Genomic DNA, 15,508 nt, shown 5'->3' on the forward strand with positions numbered 1-15,508 from the left:
ATGCCGCCTTCTCCCGGATTACATCAGCACCATCCCTAATTTGTCCGCGCGGTACACCAGACCGCGTGCGCTGCCCTCCTCCGGCTCGCGCACTGCTCCCATTGGTCGGCGCGACAATATAAAGTTCCGCAGTGAGGCGCCGTGCTGCGTTCACGGACTGCTGCTCTGTTCGCTCCCTCACTGATTGTCTGGACAGGGTGCAGCGGCCGTGAGGACTGACTGAAAGTTTATCTCCGTTTGCGTCTCTGTGGCTTCGCGTCTCTCATTTGCAACATGAAGGAAAGACGACTAACGCAGCCATTCGTTGCGAGATGTAAACTCGTCCTGGTCGGAGACGTCCAATGCGGTAAAACGGCGATGTTACAAGTATTGGCAAAGGACTGCTATCCAGAGGTTAGTGGTTAATGGTGTATCCAGCTGCTCCTCAAAATATATCATGGTTTATAAAAGGTCTGAAGTGTGACATTATGACATTTAAACGATACTTGACATCTATATGAAACTTTCTTTAATCTTGTAGGCAAAAGGGCAGCAGCAATAAGCATGTATACAAGAAACTGTATGAAAAAGATATACAAAATATAATACTTATTTCAGTGATGTAAATGGATCAATAGCAGTAAAATCTGTACGTCTGTCTTAACCAGGTTAAAAAAATACATTTCCACGTTTTATAGTTAAAATGTGCATTGTTAAAATTGCATATAGTTAAAATTTTAGACTCACTGTCAGTATTTGTTAAGAATACTGTCTAAGACTCCTCTGTTGTCATCTACAGACGTATGTTCCCACTGTATTTGAAAACTACACAGCTTGTCTGGAGCTTGAAGAGCAGCGTGTTGAGCTCAGCCTCTGGGACACTTCAGGTAAAGATGCTAAGACTTATTGTAACTACAGCAAAATTGCCATGAGACAAAGGATCATTTCTGTGTGAACCTGTATTTGTGGAAGTTAATTTAAACTGTGCACCATATTTATCATTTGTGTTAGCACATTTGAAACACATTCTGAAAGACAAATCTGAACAAGGGGGGCGTATCCCCACCCAGACCGCCTCTACCAGTGTGCACCCATGCTTTAAATATGATCCAAAAGTGTTCCCTTGAATGCTTCTGGTGGATGAAACATGTTGGATTGCCCTCGAGGGGGCCATTTTAGAAAACAAAATGAGATGAAGCGCAAGAATGAGTGTCCGTAAAATGAATAAAACCTGAGGGGTTGTCATCTTCTCTCTGACATGTCAGCAATTATTAAGTGTTTTTCCTGGAGAGAACTAGTAGCCTTATAATCTTTGCCATGTTTGCTCCACTTCTTTCCCCTTTTCTTCTTCCTCCTTATCATCTCCCCCTCTTTTCTCTTCATCCTACTTATTCCCTTTCTTTTTTTGTTATTATAGCAGCAGCGTGCTATACCAGACAGATCAGGGTGGATTCCACGTTACAATGTGTTTTAATCAGCCTGGATTCAGTCTCTGTATTCATAAATGTTCCTCTGATATAAGGGAGCAAACAAGAAATCAAAAATCTCAAAGGATGTATTATTGGCAGGAGATTCCGCAAACATCTGGAAATAAATCTCACACACGTCACTCTTAGTCCATGAATCAGTTTTCTGGTCTCACCCTCCATTAGATGTAAAATGTCTTTCCTGTAGCTCGGAAGAAGCTTTTCTTATGGGGTGAAAATCCCTGAAAGCCATGTTTGGTTTAGCTGGAGGATGGCCTTAATTCTACAGAAAATTCTATAAACAGATTTCGCAAGAGAAGCCATACTCTTGTGTATGGATTTATTTCATAACGGCGCTGGCTCGTGCTCAGAGGAAGTTGCGCAGTGCCAGTTGGCCCTGCAGAGGGTTTCGTGCCGGGGAGAGGGGGATGCCTCGGCCAAGCAGGGGGGTGGAAGTCTCCGAGTGTGTTTGTGCAAACAGGCGTGTGTGTTTGGTGAACAGAAGGCAAAAGTGAGGGTTACTGAGTGAGGAAAATATGCACGACCTCCCGCTTTCCTGATGGTGCAGGCTGCCTAAAAACAGACTTATGTAACAGCAGCAAATGAACAAATGTAGGTTTATGTGTTTGTCTCCTACAGAGGAAGACTATTCTGGAATTTTTTCCCTTTTCCTGTGGAAATATTACATAAATGCACATACAGGCGGCTTCATATGCCCCTGCATCCTTTTGGGTCTAACAATTTTGTTGTCCAGCTCTATATTTTCATTGATACCCCTGGAGCAGACACGCCTTGGGACGTATCAGCTGATGCTTCTTCAGTTGAGAAAACTCTGTTTCTAGATCAGGGGGGCTGCTACCGTGTGGGAGGTGGTGGAAGTTGTGTCCTCTTTAGATCTTCAGATCTTCCTCTTTCTCAAGCCTTACATCACCCTGGTTATGTGACTGGCGCTTTGATTCCCACTGCAAAAAAGTATTGATAGATTGCTGTTGTGTAAGTTGTCCTACTTTGCAGATTTAATTCAGGATTCAGGCAGGGCCATTTCACCGTAAACAACTGTGCTTCATAAAGAGAAATGGCCCCCATAAGAAGCATTTCATCCTATTATAATTGCAAGGGAAGTATTTTTGGCTGTGTATTGGCACCTAAGGGTGCAAGTAGGAAATTAAATGTTGGGGTTCCTGTGTGGAGAGTGATAAGGTGCAAGAGGGAGCACAATAGAGAGCGGACATCCTGTCTGTTTTTAGCACGGGAGACTTCCTCGCCGCTACAAATATGGAAATATGAGGAAAAACTGCTTCCTGGTGTATGAGACTGTAGATCCGTTTTTAGATTCTTCTGAACTGTGGAAGCATCTTGGATAAGAAGCAAAATGTCCAGTTGAATTTTCTCAAGGCCATAATTCTTTTTGACCTGGATGACTGAGAACATTCACCAACAGCAAAGACGTGGTTGAGTTAAATGTTAAATGGGAAGGTTAGAAATGACCTTAAAGCAAAATATTCTGCCCATATTGCTGATTGATTTAGCATTTTTTCATGAATGACATGTAAAGAAAAAAAATGGCTCCAGTTCACGCTAGCCCAAACATCTTTTTTATGAATCTAATTCATGTATCAGATAATAGTTGCTATAGAGGAGGACCAGGAGTAATTGGAGGGTGCAGACATACAGTCAGAGTGGGATCCAGCTGTGCATCTTGAACAGCTCCTGTTTGCTATGATTGTTTTTGCGTCTGTTTCTTCACCATCAAAGGGTTGTTTTACGTGTAGGTTTGAGAGGCATTAGCATTTACACGTGCATTAAATGCAGTCACAAAGCTTCCTAGATCATCTAAGGAAGCGTGTGATCTCTCTGTCCATCAGTTACGTAACATCGTACCTGACGTTGTTGTGCCCGTCTAGGTTCCCCGTACTACGACAACGTCAGACCTCTCTGCTACAGTGACTCCGACGCAGTGCTCTTATGCTTCGACATCAGCCGACCGGACACTGTCGACACTGCGCTGAAAAAGGTACTGATGCCGCTCCTGCGACATGCTAGAGGTGATTTCTAGCTTATCGGTTTCATCTGATCAATAAGTTTCACCTCTTTGTGGCAGTGGAAAGCAGAGATCCAGGACTTCTGCCCCAGCACACGGATCCTGCTGATCGGCTGCAAGACAGACCTCCGCACAGACGTCTGCACGCGCATAGAGCTGTCCAATCAGAAGCAGACGCCAATTTCCCACGAACAGGTTAGCTCCGTGGTTACTCGATTGACCTATGGGCTAGCATTTAAAGCTGTGGCGGCACTACTGAGGCTCCTCTGGGGATTTCATTGATTTTTTTTTTTTTAACAGAAATGCAGCAGCTTTTGAAATTAATGGTTGAGATCTCAGCATTGAGAGACTCCTGGAGAATGAGGGATTACATAAGAAGTGCCTGGGAGGAAGCCACAGCGCAGCATCCATCTTTATTTATGTGTCTAGACGTGTCGAAATCCAACTGATTTCTGTACGCCGCTTATATTCCCATCAGGGTTCCTCCCTGGCCAAACAGCTCGGAGCAGAAGCGTACCTGGAGTGCTCAGCCTTCACGTCAGAGAAGAGCATCCACAGCGTCTTCCGTACTGCGGCTCTGGCATGCATGAACAAAATCCAGCCTGCCAGCAAAAGCAGCCCCGACCGCCGCCTCTCCAAGAGACTCCTGCAACTCCCCAGCAAGACGGATCTCTCCTCTACGTTCAGCAAGGACAAATCCAGGAGCTGCAACATCATGTGAATACTGCCGAGATCCTGCTGGGAAAGTGAGGCCGAGCGGAGGTCCGGGGTGTGAGAGCAACGGTGTGAAGAGGCCTCTCTTCTTTCAGAAAATCTCCCTTTCTCAGACATTTAACCAATCAGCAAAGACAATTCGAATTTACAGTATCCAATGTTGAAATTACTCTTTCTACTTTAATGTGTAGAACGAATGTTTAAAGCAGCCTTCCAAGGGAAAGTGCTTGTAACATCCTCATTTGGCATCAGCTTGATGAAACAAACTCGGAGGAACTGTCTCCCATCCATCTCTCTGTCCGGACGTTTCTTTAAGGTCACACAGTGGGCTGAGCGATGAGGTGAAACACACGATCTGACAATGACAAGGAGGGGTGTCCACACAAATGCATCTCGGGGAAATGAAAAACGCCAGTCCTTTAAGGTGCTGCTCCCCACCCGCTGTCGCGTCACAGCATTCCATTTGGAAATTAAAGCTAAAAGTGAGGGAAGGGAGGAGGGAGGGAATGAATGGGCGACCTGGGTGTGTGTGAAGGACTCGGCACTGTCAAACGGTCCAGGTCTGAGTTTAATATAAGGCTGAATTTTGGGTGGTTGTGTCAGATGCCCCTCATCACCTCTGACCTCACGAGCTTCATTTTCATGTGTTATTAACTGTCATCATGTTCCTGTAATGACGCCTCCTTCCAGCGTGACTCACATTAATGGACAGTCCAAACTGGTAAAAAGGCTCTGAGATGTGCTTTCAGTGTCTCTTCAAAGTTCCTCGTGACACCAACAGGCAGGTCCTGTGTGGAAAATATCCCTACTCTCTCATTTGAAAAAAACTTTTCTTTACATTTCATTCACCAGAAGCCTATCGCAACATTTGCTATTATCTTTTCTTTTAGACATTCTGACTTTTTTGTAGCCTTTAATTTATATTTGCCGTGTTCTGCCGTTAGCGGCTGTTGACAGCTTGGCTAACGGAGAACCTTATCTGCACCGAGAAGCCCCAAGATCTCTGGATGTGCAGAACACTGGAATCTGGGATGTTGCCTAGCAACAGTGTGGGCAGGGGCAGCCCTGAGCTGAGATGGAGAGGGGGAGGGATTGGTCTCTGAGTCTGTGCCTCACCTTTTTATCCGTAGCATTAGCTGGACGTTGACGTGTACGCGGCTGACGACCACGTTGTTGTAAAGACTGCAGCATGCCGTGTGGAACACGTTACCTGTCGCTGTGCTTCAGTCATAATTTTTCAGTATATTGTGCCGTCTATATTGAGATACGTTTGATCTTAAACAGTCACTTCAGTTTTTTTTTTGTTTTTTTTTAATTGCTGTACATATACTTCCTAAAATGTTGAAAAAAAATGAAGTTTTACTGAAGCAGAGCAACATGTTGGTGTTGAGATTTTTGCTGTGGCTCAAATTATTCCCTGAAGTCTTTCTTATTGTCATGTGCACCTTTCTTTAAATCTTGAATAAATGTCTGAAGATGATTTATAAGTTTGTTTTTATTTCTGCATCAGAATCAAATCACTATGACATAAAGTAATTGATGAAGTTTTAGAATAAACCTTTTATTTTATTGCAACCACTTCAAATTTGTTCATCTTTATCAAACTAGGACAAAGTTGATTTGGACCTTTAAATCAAAATAAAGAAGAAAGAAATGCTGATAATTTGGTAACATAATGCATATTTTGTCTAATTTCTCATGTCAAGGGCACAGAAACTTCACACACTGGAACACAGACGTTAATCTGCTCTTTCAACACACCGTGAAATGTAAACTGCTCACATTCTTTCACATATGCGCTTCCTGTTGGCTTAGTAACTTTGTAGTTTGGCTTCTTCAGCTAGGCTAAAGCTAACTAGAATAAGATTTTTATAAAATAAAATGTTTAACAATCAAAAACAAAGAACTAAATATTACTAATCAGTTAACAACTCACAAAACCCCAATTTCTGATTAGCATTCATTAGCATTAGCCTGCTGTGGGACTCAATTAAAAATGGAAGCATCGTTTGCAAAGGTTAAATTGAGGAGTTTGGCCAATTTCTTGACACGTTTCATTCATGAGATTCATGACACGTTGCCTCATGAGAATAATTCAAAATAAAAGAACATTTTCCTCTCTAGAGCAGCTTTTTTTAAATTATTATTTCCTTCACCCTCCATATCCTATCCTTGTGTAATCAGCAGCTCTGCAGCCTCCATTACTGTATTTGCTTTGTCTGACTGACTGATATGTGTTCCTATCAGCCAGCCAGGCTGCGTCCTGCGGTGACCCTCTGTCCGCTGCTGATATGGTGCAGAGGAGTGTGTTTGCCATTCCAGACCTATCACACACAGGATGCGGTGTGGCTCATGATGCTCTTATCCATCCCCCTATAGTAGCTGATAAAGATGCTGGGAGAATTCATTCTGCATCCTTGTTCCATGATAAATGTCTGTGGCCTCCAACATATTTTTATACAGCTATTTTATTTTTATACAGCTGGAAATGGTTCCTCCTTCAAAACCAAGACCACAGCTTGGGTGGATGTGACACTGCTCCCTCACATTGTTCTGCTAAGCTATCTCTCCATGTCACACATGTGCTGTGTCAAATGGCTGATGCTCGATTCATGTTTCCATGTGACACTTATGGCATGTTGAGCCAGACGTCCATTACGTGATTGTGCTGCAACATTGTAGTGCAACAGAAACACACCGAGCTCGCAGATTATCAGTATGCTAGCTCGCTGAATAGTGTGCAATGTAGCTGAATAGTGTGCAAGTAAACATCCTAAATTCATCTTCAGTTATTAAAATTTCAGATTAAAATTCACTGTCTAGCACAAATTCCAGCAAACCAGACAACTTAACAACTAGAATAGGGTAACAAAAGGTTTCTACACAGTGACACTTTTATGTCACACTGAATGGATAAAAGGTTGCTTTCATGATCTGCATACACAGGTCAAACCTGACGTGCATGGCTGTGACGTTCATCCGCATCAGGCCCCCTCTGCTCCCCAGACGTTTGTCTCCTCCTCTCTGGGTGGATCGGTGCCTGCAGCAGAGCTGGTGACACTCTGGAGGTTCAGGAACCAGAGGGGGTGGTGGTGGTGGTTGTGGGCGGGGGGGATGATTTAAGGAAGAGTGTTGCCAGATGAAACCCTCTCTGGCGGCCTGGACAAAATGGCTCCTGTGCACCGCAGCTCGTTACCACATGAGAGCATCATTCATCAGATGTGGCAGTGCAGGAACATGGAAAACACAAATGTGAGACAGTCACACATGTGAACACACACACACACACACACACACACACACACACACACACACACACACACACACACACACTGAGCAGCATGGCTGCTCTGACAGTGTCATAATTCCCGTGTCTGGAGAGAAAATGAGGTTTTATGTCCCACTGGTAACATGGAGGCTGTCATGAATTAAGAATAAAGAGAAACACAAAATTAATAAGGTTCCAAAAGAAAAGAAAGCAATTACTTCTTAAAAAAAGAACTATTGTTTCTATCCAGATGGTATTGCGGTTTGTATAATTCCTCCTCTGGGTAACAAATATCGATAGCAGTTCTTGATCACGCTACATTTATTTGGGGGCATCTTTTAGGTGTGGTCTATGTGATTATTGTAGTCAGAAGATCCCTCTGGGATCAGTCTGTGATCAAGAGAAGGGGACTGAACACAAAGCCCTGAAGAACCCCACAGGTTCACCAATAATACTTACACATAGATCCAGAAAAATCCTCAAAACTGGAATAAAAACCTAGATGATCATAATAATACTAGACTAGATTTACAGCTATATTAAACAATTTTCTTTCAATTTTCTTTCTTTCGGTGTGCCTTATCTTCACTGTTAAAGATTTTTTCCATCAAGATTAGGTCAGAGCATCAAAAGAATCTGCTCCTCTCTGTCAGCCCAAATGTTCTGGGATGTGAAAGGCTCAGGCAGGGACGTAGGATGCTCTGAGCATTTTGGGATAGCACACACTACGGCGTTTCTGCCCTGAGGTCCGGATCACAGTGATATTACAGCAGCGGTGTTCATATACAGCACACGGTACTCAACAAAATAACTCTATGCTCATTTAAAATTAAGACCCCCCCCCTCTTTTTTTAAAACAACATTTAAACGTAATTTGAGCTGAATGTGCATTTATGCCTGATTACTGAATTTGCAGCCATGAGCATTCAGGCGTTAACAATATACACACGAATCAGTGTATGAATGTGTGTCAGTGTGTGCTGTGTATACTAAGCAGTTTATCCTGTCTGCTCTGCATATTTTTTTCAAAATCGCGCACACGCACACACACTCACACACACACACACACACACACACACACACACACACAAACATACCCCATGTGTCTGTACCAGGCATAAATAGACTTGTACAACAATGGCTGCCATGTCCCCTCCCTTGTTTGCCATATTGTGACTCCCCCAGACCCATCATCACCCTCACCCTCTCTGTTCACCTCCACCAGATTGAAACTCCCAGTTCATGCCACATGCTTGGCACAGCCCGAGGGCATGTCAGGAGTCACTGTTTTTTCCCCGCTGTAATTAGACAACCAGGCCTGGCATCGGGGAGCAGAGGGGGAAGGGAGCCAAGACTAGGGCACATAGGATGCGTGGAAAAGGGGCAGACTGCAGGATAGGAGTTATGGAGGCTTTTAGAGATGTGATATGTATGTTTGGCTTAACAGGGACATATCTTTGCCATCCAATCACAAAATGTCAGCCTAGTCTGTTCCGGTGATAAAAGGATCGACTCCAAAGTGTAATGAAGATGAAAATTGTGGTTTTAAAAATGTCTGACCTTGTTTTATAGAGCTACTCTTAAGTGTGATCAGTGGTCAGTTGTTGTGGGCAATTGTTGCACAGCTGGAGTTAAAAAGAGGTCAACCTCTGACTGTGACAGTCATACATATAAAGCTATTCATGTTCTAAAAAATAGACAGAAAAATCATATAGTTCAGCAAAACATTCAGCCCTTACATTGTCTCCATATCATTCATGAAGATCCTAGAAAGTATATTTCATGTGTTAATGGTTATGGAAACCAGATCAAATGAAGGACAAACTTTGATTATGGCTGACCAGACAGGCTCTCAGACTATTAAAAATATAACACTGGCTGTGTAAGAGTACCTCCAAAACATTGGCAATGAGTATAAAAGAGAAAGAGAGGGTGTGTGCAAATACATATTTAATTTCATGCACAGCTTTTTATCCTTATTCAGACTTGAGTAGGATATAATCAAAGCTGATCGGAGAAACAAAGGAATGCTAATGACCACGGTTCTAATATGACTTTTATAGTCTAAGCATGTCTTTTGTTTTCTTCTCTGAGTTCATCCCTTTTGTGTATTTTTTAATGTCTAATACTATCAACCTTGATCTCTGCCAATTGAAACTGCTTCACCTTCAGAAAGGTCTCCAGAAATCTCACTTGATCTTCCCTGCGAAAGAGACATGTTCAGAATATGAATCAGTGCTGAGCTATTCTGGACTGTGGTCAAACATGGCAGCATCTAAGATGCCTTTAATCTGTCTCCGTAACATACATAGATAATATAGATGATTTTAAAAAAATCAACTCAATAACACACGTAATTATTTTTCATATATTGTTATTTGAGAATGGAATTTGAGGGTTTCTGGAGAGGCGGTAGGTTATGAACCATCTAACCCCAGCAGCACTGGGCTCCACCCGGTGGGGCTTTCGTACATTTATGTTTGTATGTTTATCTTTTAATGACGTAAGTGCATTTTAAAAAGGAATTACGGTTTTGTAGCTTTGATTTCCGTGGTTGTAACTTGCATCACGATTGCCACCTTGTGTCTCAATATTGCATCGAAATAGATAACTGGTCTTGTTTTTTGTTTTTTTTCCTCAGGCATTTAGGTGCCTGCGTGAGGGGTCCTGACACAAAGCCTTTGATGCACCGGGAAATGTAGTTAATTAAATTGCCATTTGTTCTCTACCACGCGCGAACGTGACTGCAACTCCCACAAGCCATTTCTGCTTGTAAGTCATTTCGTGAAGTATGGCGTCTTCTTGAAGCGTTTGCGTATCGCAAGGGTTTTGTTGACAAGTAATTCAGGTAAAGTTATTTCCAAATCGAATACTAATTCATACTTTAAATCAAACCTCGACTACCAAGTATACATTTCTAACATGGCTATGGAATTTGAGGTGCTTGCTTGGGTACTCGGTTGCACATATTTTGTATTTTCCCTAAGTTGTTAAGCTAGCTAGGGAAACGCGCATTACTGTATTCATCCATCAAATCCCAACTCTGATTATATCTAACTCAATCGCTAAAGTAATTCTGTGGTAAATTATTTCATACTTCATCATTACAGGAAATCCTATTTTTGAAAGTGCGATTCTCTTAGCAGTTGTGCTCAGAAAGACGAAAGATAGCCCAACATTGTTCAATTAAACGTTCAAATGGCAATTATTATTACTAAGTAGAATTACGCTTTACCTGTAATTGAAATACAACGTATCAAAAATGTGCACAGCAAGTATTTTATAACCGTATAAACGAAGCGATAAGACGGTATATGCATCTATATATGACCAAATAGTAAAAATGCTAACGCATAATCGAAAACAATGTAAATCAGCAGACATATTCTCTCTTTTAGTGATATTGTTCTTGATTACAGCAAAACATTGTGGAAAAACAACCAAGTAGATCTGTAACAACTCATGAAATAGTGCATTGCAATATTATGGAGTCGGCTTTATATTTGTATGTAATCGTCCCTTTTTTCAGAATACAGATGGCAGCTGACTCGGATAAAAAAGATGTGGAATCATCAGGGACCAAAGACAGAGAGAGGAAACGTAGCCGATCGAGAGACCGGGACCGTAAATCCTCACCGGCACGTAAACGTCACCGTTCTCGTGAACGGAATCGTTCTAAATCTCAGGAAAGGTAATGTCTTGACCATTAGGTTGTCACATGGTTTCATTTTGACATAATCTTGCACGCACTTCAAACATGCACTTTTTGATTATGCTCTTGTTTTAGAGATCGACGTATGAAAGACAGAGACAAGGAGCGTGACAGAGATAAAGACAGAGATCGAAGCCGCAAGGACAGAGATGGCCATCGCCGTGATCGCAGCAAGCGGTCCAGGTATGTGCATGTATAGATATTCAACATTCACACCAGTTCATTTCACAGCTCTGTAAACATAAAATTGATGTCAGTAAACTTGATTTACACCACTCACACCAGTGATTTTGTCAAGCAATAAAAGCCATTTCCTTAACATTAAATTACATTTTTGAGAGTTTATAATCTCCTATATGGCTCCTTATGTTTGATTATAGAAGCCTATCCCCTAAATCAAGGGATGCGAAATTGAAGAAAGAGAAGAATATCAAAGCAGAAGAGGAGGAAGAAGAAAATAAGAAGAAAGAGAAGGTAAAAAATTGTCTCGCCTTACTGGCTTCCTTCTGTGGTTTCTTGTTTGTGTTTTACAGTTTAAATTTAATTTCAGGTCCAACCTTTATCTTTGGAAGAGCTTCTTGCCAAGAAGAAGGCAGCAGAGGAAGCAGAGGCAAAGGTGAGATGGCGATAGCAATTATTTTGTTTGAGATTTTATTACCACTCACTCTATGTTCCTATTTTGCTCTCTTTAGCCCAAGTTCCTTTCCAAGGCAGAGCGAGAAGCTGAAGCTATAAAGCGCAGGGAGCAGGAGACAGAGGAAAGGAGGAAGGCGGTGGATGAGGAGAGAAAAAAGAGAAGGATGTTCCAGGATATTGGGAGAAAGATGATGGGTGTGTTTTGTTCAGGCTCTTTCATTAAGAAATGAAAATCTTGCTTTTATCAAAGTGTAATGATCTCAATGTGTGAGACAGAGGACCCACAGGAGAGGGAGAGACGAGAACGAAGAGAGCGAATCGAGCGAGAAAACAACGGAAATGAAGATGACGGTGAGCGCCAGAAGCTCAGAGTGGAGAAAGATAAGAGCAAAGAACTCCACGCTATCAAGGTTTTCTTCCCTTATTTTACCTGTGAATGAAATTTACAGTCTAATATCCAAATATGGACTGGATGCATGTTTTGCTGCAACGACATTGATAAAAACAGATAACTCCAATCATTTTTAGGAACGTTACCTGGGCGGCATTAAAAAACGCAAGCGGACTCGTCACCTTAACGACAGGAAGTTTGTGTTTGAGTGGGACGCTTCTGAAGACACTTCGGTCGACTACAACCCGATGTGAGTCCGTAGAAAACGTGTGTTCCAATTATTCTAAACACATTAGTCTATGTTATTAATGTATTCATAATGTGGGAATCAGTTACAAAGAAAAACATCAGGTTCAGCTCTACGGGCGAGGATTCATCGCCGGCATCGACCTGAAGCAGCAGAAGAGAGAACAGTCGCGTTTCTACGGTGACCTCATGGAGAAGAGGCGGACGTTGGAAGAGAAGGAGCAAGAAGAGTGAGTGAAACACAATTTTTCTGTTACCTTTTGTCAGATCTCAAATCGCTCCGACCAAAAGGAGAATTCTGAGTGATAGGAAAAGGAAAGGCAAAGATCTGCGTCATCGGGCAGCAACAGATGTGCTGCAGATATTAGGCATGCCGACAACTTTCCGACTGCGTCCTTAACTCTTCCCTCACTTTTACTCTCGTCTCAGGACGAGACTGAAGAAGATGCGAAAGAAGGAAGCTAAGCAGCGCTGGGATGACAGACACTGGTCTCAGAAGAAGCTGGATGAGATGACGGACAGAGACTGGCGAATCTTCAGAGAGGACTACAGCATTACCACCAAGGGAGGCAAGATCCCGAACCCCATCAGGAACTGGAAGGAGTATTCCCTGCCGGACCACATCCTGGAGGTCATCGACAAATGTGGCTACAAGGTGAGCCGTTTCCCTTCAGGTCCTCTCTTCTCCTTTTGTTTCTCCTTTTATTAGGCTTACACATTTCTAATATCGATGTTTGAAATTCCAGGAACCCACTCCGATTCAGAGGCAGGCCATTCCTATTGGCTTGCAGAACCGTGACATCATCGGCGTGGCAGAAACCGGTAGCGGTAAAACGGCTGCTTTCCTGATTCCGCTGCTGGTCTGGATCACCACCCTGCCCAAAATTGACAGGTGCCAAATTTCACATCCAAATAATCAAAAGAATATTTGCCTGTTTTGTGTTTAGGCTAATATCTTAACTTTGGACCTCCTGTTTGTGGTGCAGGATCGAGGACTCGGACCAGGGTCCGTATGCTGTCATCTTGGCCCCGACTCGTGAGTTGGCTCAGCAGATCGAAGAGGAGACCATAAAGTTCGGGAAACCGCTCGGCATTCGCACCGTAGCTGTGATTGGTGGAATCTCCAGAGAGGACCAGGGCTTCCGTCTCAGGATGGGCTGTGAGGTAAACCATCAATATAGCCCAATTCTTTAGGCAATTTGAATGATTTCTTTTTTGTTATGGTCAATAACGATCATACAGCACATACATGATGAGGGGTCTGCAAATAAATATGTCGATGGTCAGCTCTGATGATCACAGGGTCACATGGAAGAGCCACCTGTTGTCCACTCTAGGTAATAATGACCTTTCTCACCTACAGATCGTGATCGCGACCCCCGGCCGTCTGATCGATGTGTTGGACAACCGATACCTGGTCCTGAGTCGCTGCACATACGTGGTCCTCGACGAGGCCGATCGTATGATCGACATGGGCTTCGAACCCGACGTCCAAAAGATCCTGGAGTTCATCCCAGTCACCAATCAGAAGCCGGACACGGAGGAGGCGGAGGACCCCGATAAGATGATGATGAACTTCGAATCAGGGAAAAATAAATACAGACAGGTGTGTTTGTCAGTGAGAACCTGCTTGAAAAGCACAGCTGGGTGTTAATCCCCATTTCCCCCCCCTCAACCCTTCAGACCGTCATGTTCACAGCCACCATGCCTCCAGCTGTGGAGCGCCTGGCCCGGAGCTACCTGAGACGCCCCGCTGTGGTTTATATCGGCTCTGCCGGCAAACCTCACGAGAGAGTCGAGCAGAAGGTGCTGCTCATGTCAGAGGGAGAGAAGAGGTGAGACACGCAGCTGGCCGCCCAACACCACGCTGATTATCGCCAACACGTCAGACTGAGCGCTTCCTTCCTCTGTTGCTCTGCAGGAAGAAGCTGTTGGAGGTGTTGTCGCACGGTTTCGAGCCTCCCATCATCATCTTCGTCAACCAGAAGAAGGGTTGTGACGTACTGGCCAAGTCTCTGGAGAAGATGGGAGTAAGTAATCCAGAGTCTTCGACGTCTGTTCAGGCCTGCTGTTCAGCTTTAGCGGAGCCCCTAACGTAGACCGCCTATGACAAAGTTTGCCCTGTGCTTTCTTGTCGCAGTACAACGCCTGCACGCTGCACGGTGGCAAAGGCCAGGAGCAGCGAGAGTTCGCCCTCTCCAACCTTAAAGCGGGAGCCAAAGATATCCTGGTGGCCACAGACGTCGCCGGTCGAGGTATCGACATCCATGACGTTTCCATGGTCGTTAACTACGACATGGCGAAGAACATCGAAGGTATGAAGCCTTGTTTCTCTCCACTCTTCTTCATGTTATTATACATTTCTATAAACACGCATTCATCTTGTTGCTCCTCCCACCTCCTCGCCAGACTACATCCATCGTATCGGTCGTACTGGTCGTGCGGGTAAGAGTGGCGTGGCCTTGACCTTCCTCACTAAAGAGGACTCGGCTGTGTTTTATGACCTGAAGCAAGCCATCCTGGAGAGCCCGGTCTCCACCTGCCCCCCAGAACTGACCAACCACCCGGATGCTCAGCACAAACCCGGAACCATCCTGACCAAGAAGAGACGCGAGGAGACCATCTTCGCTTGAACTGTCCACACCAACACGTACAAGTCTTTTATCTCCCCTCTTTTTTTGTTCATTTTTCTTTCTACATTGATCTCGTGTTGGGATAAATGACAGCTTGAGTGTGGACGCAGTTATTTTTAACCTTTGACTGTTGAGCGATCAGACGTTTCGACGCTCTTCCTGAGCATCGCAACAGACCAATACAGTTAATGTGCTACATCCAGGGGGGTCGTGAGGTCACAGTTCTGTACGCGTCTGTTCTTAACCACAGTGAAATATATGTGACCTGCCCTGGACCTAATTCCTGAGCGATGACCTGCGTCACTGCCCAAATCCCTCTTGGCCCAACGGAAATCAAAGCAAACACCTTTGATCTCCAACATGTCTTTTATCCATGCTGGTTGATTTCAGAATAAAAAGGTGCACAAGAGTGAAACACGGGA

General features: G+C 43.8%; 2 protein-coding genes across 2 annotated transcripts; both read left to right on the forward strand.

Annotated features, from left to right (window-relative positions):
* The first annotated feature begins 127 nt into the window (after positions 1-127).
* LOC130530566 (rho-related GTP-binding protein Rho6-like) lies at positions 128-5,680 on the forward strand. Its single transcript, XM_057041863.1, has 5 exons — positions 128-393; positions 779-866; positions 3,350-3,459; positions 3,547-3,681; positions 3,965-5,680. Exons 1-5 carry the CDS (start codon positions 274-276, stop codon positions 4,205-4,207), a joined length of 696 nt encoding a protein of 231 aa, XP_056897843.1. The 5' UTR covers positions 128-273; the 3' UTR covers positions 4,208-5,680.
* Positions 5,681-10,162: 4,482 nt separating this feature from the next.
* On the forward strand, positions 10,163-15,501 carry ddx23 (DEAD (Asp-Glu-Ala-Asp) box polypeptide 23). The gene is made up of 17 exons (XM_057040529.1): positions 10,163-10,316; positions 10,998-11,159; positions 11,256-11,363; positions 11,561-11,654; positions 11,731-11,796; positions 11,873-12,011; positions 12,093-12,226; positions 12,345-12,457; positions 12,540-12,683; positions 12,883-13,108; positions 13,200-13,345; positions 13,440-13,617; positions 13,817-14,059; positions 14,137-14,288; positions 14,375-14,483; positions 14,594-14,768; positions 14,863-15,501. Exons 2-17 carry the CDS (start codon positions 11,005-11,007, stop codon positions 15,084-15,086), a joined length of 2,406 nt encoding a protein of 801 aa, XP_056896509.1. The 5' UTR covers positions 10,163-10,316; positions 10,998-11,004; the 3' UTR covers positions 15,087-15,501.
* Positions 15,502-15,508: the final 7 nt, after the last annotated feature.

This window comes from Takifugu flavidus, chromosome 8 (assembly GCF_003711565.1).
Source record: "Takifugu flavidus isolate HTHZ2018 chromosome 8, ASM371156v2, whole genome shotgun sequence".
Taxonomy (NCBI): domain Eukaryota; kingdom Metazoa; phylum Chordata; class Actinopteri; order Tetraodontiformes; family Tetraodontidae; genus Takifugu; species Takifugu flavidus.